This window comes from Solanum dulcamara, chromosome 12, assembly GCF_947179165.1.
Source record: "Solanum dulcamara chromosome 12, daSolDulc1.2, whole genome shotgun sequence".
Classification (NCBI taxonomy): domain Eukaryota; kingdom Viridiplantae; phylum Streptophyta; class Magnoliopsida; order Solanales; family Solanaceae; genus Solanum; species Solanum dulcamara.
In genome coordinates, this window is record NC_077248.1 from 30773300 (window position 1) to 30780918 (window position 7619).

The 7619-nt window shown below is 33.9% G+C and overlaps 1 protein-coding gene across 1 annotated transcript; it reads left to right on the forward strand.

The window, feature by feature from the left end:
• Positions 1-298: 298 nt before the first annotated feature.
• On the forward strand, positions 299-3680 carry LOC129877084 (probable protein phosphatase 2C 63). Its single transcript, XM_055952564.1, has 4 exons — positions 299-736; positions 1068-1441; positions 2518-2754; positions 3175-3680. The coding sequence occupies exons 1-4, from the start codon at positions 481-483 to the stop codon at positions 3424-3426; spliced, it is 1119 nt and encodes a 372-aa protein (XP_055808539.1). The 5' UTR covers positions 299-480; the 3' UTR covers positions 3427-3680.
• Positions 3681-7619: the final 3939 nt, after the last annotated feature.

The following is a 7619-nucleotide window of genomic DNA, read 5'->3' on the forward strand; positions in this document are numbered from 1 at the left end:
TAAACTATTTTGTGCTTAAAATAATCCAAAGAAATAATTGGGTATGCTTGACTTAGCATTTAATAATAAGAAATTGAAAAAAAAAACAACTAAATGTGATCTTAAAATATTTGAAATTGAATTAGATAAAATGATTCTTTTTTCAATTTGGCCTACTTTAATGAACAAATATGAAATTATAGATAACTAAGAAAAGGAACAAAATTGGAAGGAGAGGTTAGTGACTAAGTGACATCGCACAAAATGGATAAAGTAGTATTTTTATGTTTGGTATATTGAAAGGACTAGTTTTTCGTTAAGGTTCGGTTGTGATTATTCCGTGTCTCTTTTCTCTGTCTTTTTCCATACGCGGTTTTTCCCCTTTGACTCTCTCTAAACTCTTCAACTAAATCCCTCTCTTATTTTTTCCTATTTTCTTCCTTCAAACATTAGCCGACCACTTCTGATTTTTGGATTCCGATTGTAATTGACCGAAAGATTATGATGAGATTGTGTTATCGGCCGTTGGAAAGATGTTTTGGAAGGCGTAGTGGGGATGGGCTTTTGTGGCATACGGACTTGAAGCCTCATGCCTCAGGCGACTTTTCAATGGCCGTTGTTCAGGCTAATTCCTCTCTTGAAGACCAAAGTCAAGTCCTTACTTCTCCTTCGACTACCTATGTTGGTGTCTATGATGGCCATGGAGGCCCTGAAGCCGCCCGTTTTGTCAATAGACATCTATTCCCTTATTTGCACAGTACGCCATCTCTATCTTTCCCTCTAATTTTGGGATTCTTAAGATTGTTATTTTCCTCTTTGCTTTTAAGGTGACTTTCTCTATGTGTACGATCTAGTCTAAAAGTTGTTAGGGAGAGAGAATTCTGATTCTTTACTCTACTTCTTCAACTGCGGAATTATTTTTGTTGATGGATTGTGGTGACACTTGAACTTGCCTGATATTATGTTGCCTTTTATCTATCTCTCGCATTTGAAAAGCTTACTTACCGTTCGATTCGAGCACTTCCTGATGGATCAGTATTGGTCTTCTTTGCTATTTATCTAATTTAATTTCTTTCAATTTGGTGCAGAGTTCCAGAAAGAGCAAGGGTGTTTATCATCAGAGGTGATAAACAGAGCATTTACTGCAACAGAAGAGGATTTTATTCGATTGGTGAAACAATCATTGCCTTCAATGCCAAAGATTGCTTCAGTTGGATCATGTTGTTTGTTTGGTGCTATTTCGGGAAGTGAATTATACGTAGCTAATTTAGGAGATTCCAGGGCAGTTCTTGGACGCAGAGGTTTTGATGGGGAAAGAAGTAAAGTGGTTGCAGAAAGGTTGTCCACTGATCATAACGTTTCATGTGAAAAGGTGCGGAAAGAGGTTGAATCACTTCATTCCGATGATCCATCTATAGTGGTAAATTGTCGAGGAGTTTGGAGAGTTAAAGGCATTATTCAGGTCAGCTTGTTTATTTGGTGCTTACTTAAAACCAAATCTTTCTCCTTTCTTGCTGGATGATGTAAGCATTTTTGGTTCAATGCTGTTGTTGTGATAACTCTAAATAATGTGGATTCTGAACAATCCATTCATTAAGTGAACTGCATTTAGAGTTCTCCAGCTTTCCCTGTATTTCTTTTTTTTTTGAAAAGTAAAAGCATGACTCACAGGAGTTTGCTTCAGAGATTCCCACTTATCTTGGTTATGGGCAAGTCATAGCTGTAGTCTCAAAATGTTGTGTTGTTGTTGTTAATGGTTGTCTACCTTACGGTCAATGATTTATGATGTAACATGTTTATTTGGAGTTTCTTGAAAATATCTCCATTTGTCTTCCTGAGGGTTGCTACAGAGTTCTTAGTATGTAGAATTGAACTGAAGTTTTGTTCTTTCTGCTTCTTTTTCTGGCCCATGAACTCATTTCGTGTGTAGGATCTTTTAGTTATGTAAATCATGAAAGCTAGTGGTGGAGGTATTATTTGATCCTCTCAATTTCTTGCTCAGTTTGATCCCGGCTGAGTCACAGAACTTGTTGAGTCATTAAATCCGGCAGAAGTGCCCTGCATATTGTTTTCTTCTAAGAAATGCCCTTCATATTGTTTCATGTACGTAGTATTTGGGAAATGGTGTTTACCTTATTTTTGCTGACTATACCTTCTTTTCTTGAGATAGGAAGATTTCATAAAGCAGAGATTTGTGATTTCAGGGAATATTTATCCTCTCCCTTTTTACTTTTTTGGCTATAGATTCTGATGGTCTTGATTTTGTACTTTATGTGTTTGTAAACGTATGAACATTATCATGGGAAAGTAAGAGAGAATATCTGCACTTTGTTTGTAGCCTTTAAGAGAGAATATCTGCACTTTGTTTGTAGCCTTTTTGTGTCTTTGCTCTGTACTCTAGACTTTGTCATGTGAATGTGTGAGAAAGATACTTATGCATGGTACCTTTTATCTGTAGCCTTTTTCTGTCTTTGCTCTTTAGTCTAGATTTTGTCACGTGATTGTGGGAGATAGATACTTATACATGGCACTTTGCAGGTCTCAAGATCCATTGGAGATGCCTATCTTAAGAGACCGGAGTTAAACAGGGATCCTATCTTTCAACAATATGGAAATCCTGTTCCTTTGAAGCGGGCGGTAATGACAGCAGAACCTTCCATAGTTACAAGAAAAATAAGAACGCATGACTTATTTGTGATATTTGCTTCTGATGGCCTCTGGGAACAACTAAGTGATGAAGCTGCTGTGGAAATAGTCTTTAAAAGCCCAAGAGCTGTAAGTTGACCTTTCTTTTGGTCTTATTTTCTGTTGACAAGTTATGGAAAAATATGTGCTAATGCTAGTCACTGGCTGTTGCTTCAGTTCTGTTATTAGTGTCTTAGTAGTCATATATATATATATATATATATATATATATAATCTTGTATTTCTGCCAAGCTGCCAGCTATACTAGGCTGTATACAGTCCGAACTCAAGTCTGTTTAATCTTAGAGGGGATTGATGATGACGATACTTTTTTTAAGTCATCTTAGCAATCTAAGTATCTGTTTCTCGCTTAGATACAGAGATGAGATATGGGAGTGGTTCTTGCTAATTTTGTTTGTTTCATGCATGAAATGTGACCACTCCCACTTAGTGGGCACTTGAATTTGGTACTATCATGGACCGACTGATTTTTGGTTGGTGTACTTTCAGGGAATAGCTAAGAGACTGGTGGGAGCAGCCCTTAAGGAAGCTTCTAAGAAGAGGGAGATGAGGTACAAGGACTTAAAGAAAATAGAGAAGGGGATTAGGCGTCATTTCCACGATGATATAACAGTTATAGTGATGTATCTTGATCACCAGAAGAACTCTTTCCAATCCAAAGGCACCATTGGCTGTATCTCTCCGCCTGTGGACATATCATCCTATCATTCAGATGGTGTTGCAGATGAACCAAGTGGTTAGAGTTTCCTAAACATGCAATATGGGGAAGGCAGTTTATAATGGATACAGTAGGATTATGGTAGTGAGAATGAAATGATACGTGGAAAGAATACAGATTATTGTACATAAAAAACAAAGTTTTGGCTGGCTGGTTGAATGCATTGCCAGCAGAAGATTTCAGTTTAGGATCTGACCAAACACATTTTTTTTTTCCAGACAGACACTCCTCTTTTTTTTTTTTTTTTAATTATAAAAAAGATAAATAGTGAAATGGATGTCCATGATTTTGAGGTGAAATATGTTCTTTTATTACTTTATAATCATCCTAAATTTCTGTGAGACTGGACATTTGCAGGTTCTCTGAGGAATAATAGTACTGGAGGTGAAAATTAAATAAAAATGAAAAGCAATTCTCCGCTTCAGAAACGAAAATGTATATGGAATACAAGGTCTGTAGCCCAGATTTACGCAATACACATTTTTCAAGTATTAATCACTAATAATTTCACGTGACATGAAAAACACTATAAGATTAATTTTTTTTTTTTACATATTACATGTCTTTAGTTTAAAATTATAAAATTTATTTTTTTTTACTTAAAACTTTATTTTACGTTTAAATCAAACCAATAAATTGAAACGGAGGGAGTAGAATTAGTAATAGAGCTATTGGGTCATAACTATTCTCACTCTGGCCTACAGAAGTTTTTTTTTTTTTTACGGGACAGTTTCAAAGAAAAAGAAGAGTAGAGCTCAGGAATGCGAGGGTACTTTTATCAATTGTAATTTGCCCGCAATATTATTAATATTTGTACTTTTTTCGCATTTTATGTAGCATAAAATTATAAGTAAATGCCCAAATAACTTATGTAGGTATAATATGTGAAAAATAAAAAGAAAAGCAATCAAACAATGTATAATAATTGTGCAGATGTTTATAATCTCGATTAATTCCATAAAATTCATGTCACCTGTTGTAAATGAGAAAAAATCATCTAATATTTTTTATTTTTATTTATTTGCTAAGTAATATTTTTTGTTGTCTCTATTGGAATTTGAATCTAAGACTACAAAGTTGTCAACCTACTTCATTGACCACAAAGCCACATCCTTCTTCTACCCACTGAACATTGAGAATTGATTCTATAGGCCATTTTAACTTTATTTTTTAAGTTTTACAATTTTTTTTTAATAAAAGATCTTCATTTATACACACAAAAAAAATCTTCTATTCATTTTATAAATAGTCAAAAGATCTCGATTCCTCATTTAATAGTTAGGAGATTGACATTTATATACAAATCCATATAGAATTGTCACACCTTTTTGACCCATTGCTAAGCAATCATCAGTTTTTGAATTTTGACTTGTCTATAATTTAAGCAAGAAGAAAATATAGAGCTGCAAGGTGAAATATCATATTGTAGCAGAGTAATCTGAAAGTTCCTCAAAGGACTAGAACTTTTGATGATGCTTCATTTTTGTAAGTTTAATATAAAATATGAATACATTATATTTATCTCTTGCCTAACTTTTTTCGTTCATCGTTTTTATTTTTATTTTAGAAATTGATAGCCTTCGTGAAGTTTGATTGATGAACCTTTGTCATTCTAACAAAATGATTTTCCTTTTTCTTTTATGTACTTAATTTCTCATCATGACCTGAATAGATTGCGAGTAATATTATGTGTTTCTTCATGAATTGATATAAATCTAAGGTATTAGGGCAATCTTGAATCGTAGGTTAATGAAGGAAATCATTGTTTATAAAGACTCATGATTCCATGTTGTACTAGAGCATTTTCATCCTCGTCATGGTATCATTTATTATTTTTCAAATACTTAGTAAATATATTTGTGATTCATGCTTTCTAGATTTTTTGCATTTTACGAGATTTTATTAATTTTTGGCTCCTCTAATTGCATTGAGCATCGAAGTCAGCACCTATACAAATTTAAGACTCCAAACTAGTGCCAAGTGGATTCCCAATGTATCAATCATAGCAAAAGAAGTTGGGAAATGGACATGAATTGTTTTAATTCAAGGTAGGCTTTTAAGTAAGATACCATCCCTTTTAATGCATACGAATCTATAGTAAGATACCACCCCTTTTAATGCTTACAAATCTATAAATCAAATTTCTTTTGGTAAGTTTGCAAATAACTTTTATTAAGAATGGGAAGGCTTCCTAGATATGTTATTATTGTGGACCATATCAGATATGATTTCAAATATGTGATATGATTCTAAAAGATCAAGAACGCTATTCTGTATTGACTATGCAGAATCACACATTTGATATTGTGCAAGATATAGCTTAATATTGTGTTAGAATCATGCTTGTATTTATGGATCTTAGTATATAAATAGTGTCTAGTTTATCAATTGTAAATAAGAAAATACATAATTTTCTTCAACTCTTTTTAATTCTTGATTTATTAAAAGTTATCATGATATTAAAAGACTATTTTTTTTATCATAAACTACTTTACTTTTTACTCTTTGTTGTTGTTTGATTTCCGTTATAGAATTATCTCTTGTCCTCCTAATAGAGTCACATTCTCATGATGTTTTGTGTACCAAATTTGATGGAAAATTTTTTATCCGATGTTGAAATTTTATTTCTGAATCTTTGTTGAAGGAAAAAACTTGTTTGGAATCTTGAATGGATCAATAGCTGACCTAAATGAAGACAAGGAAAAATAAGTTTGGCATGCTAATAATGCTTGTGTCATTTCGTGGATCCTCAATTCAGTACATGCATATGTTGCACTCAGTTTGTATCCATTCAACTTGACAACGGAGATGTGGAAGCATCTCAAAAAGGTATAATCAAATGTAGCTAAGCTCATGATTGAGTTAGAACATACATTTTCGGAATACAAGCAGGGAGATCAAAACATTCAGAGTTATTACTTGAGACTTATGGCAATCTGATAAGAACAAGACCAAATCTTTGGAGGAAACCTTCTTCCACGGGTTTCAAAGAAGTTATGTTGGATAGGAAAAAGATTCGAGCTGTCAAATTTCTCATGAAATGAGGCCTGACTTTAAGACCATTAGAGCTAACATTCTTAACAGAAAAACTCTACCATACATCGATGTAGTTTTTGCAGAACTCATTCGTGAGAAGACACACATCAATATTCTGACAACCATGGATTCGTCATACACAATTAACGCGACTATGTATACATCAAAAGGTACCCGTAAATCCTATACTCAGAGGTCATCTAAAAAGGCCGGACCACAATGCTTTGAGTGCAAAGAGTATGGCCATATTATATTGCGTCAAATTACAAGAAAAGAAACATATGCAATTATTGTAAGAAGCCTGACCATATAATTGTGGAGTGCAATCGACACTCAAACACGCGTCAAACCAAGCACAAATTTTATCAAGCGTTTGATCTTATGTGAGTCAAGAAAAGATCACACCACCATCAGCCTTGGATATGAAAGCACTTCAAAAGATGATACAAGATTCAGTTGTGACTGCTCTCTCCGGGGCTATTTACACTGCTCTCTTTGTTGCCTATAAATAAGAATTTAAAATTTTGGCATATAAATTCGGCTACTTCTAACCATATACCAGCAAAAATTCATAATCTACACTCGTTATCAACTCCACCAGAAAATCATCTTATTGTCACAGCCAATGGCGATACATTACCTGCCTCTAAGATTGGAATGCATCTTGATTCACTAATGTCCTTTTTGTCCCTAAACCATAGTTAATCTTATTTCGGTTGGACAATTGGTGGAACAAAATTGCCTTGTTATTTTCTCACATCTTGGTTGTGTTGTTCAGAATCTGGAGACAGAAAATGATATCGCCAAGGGTCGTAAAATTATGACAATGTTTCAGTTGTCCATGTCTAAAACACCTCACCGTGCATGTTATTTTTCTTCCACTTAAGAAGACATCACTAACTCAAATAAATTGTGGTACTTGTGGCATCATCGTCTTGGGCATCCACATGCTCAAAAACTTTCCTCTATGTCACAATATTGTTTTCATTTGAATAGAAATCATGAGTTTTGTCATCAAAATTACCTTGTGAAAAATTGTGCCAAATCCAAACGTCATAATAATAGCATCCACATTGGCATACCTCCATTATAATTGATGGGATTCAATGAAAAATTAAAACTATGTTTATCACGAAAGAAGTGTCCAAATTCAAGCCTATAAGGAAGAAGATTGGGCCAC

Excerpts from the sequence above, each read along its gene's own strand:
- LOC129877084 (XM_055952564.1), top strand. The coding sequence starts at position 481 with ATGATGAGATTGTGTTATCGGCCGTTGGAAAGATGTTTTGGAAGGCGT. Across the intron at positions 737-1,067 it reads TCTATTCCCTTATTTGCACA|AGTTCCAGAAAGAGCAAGGG; the intron begins GTACGCCATCTC and ends AATTTGGTGCAG. Across the intron at positions 2,755-3,174 it reads TCTTTAAAAGCCCAAGAGCT|GGAATAGCTAAGAGACTGGT; the intron begins GTAAGTTGACCT and ends GTGTACTTTCAG.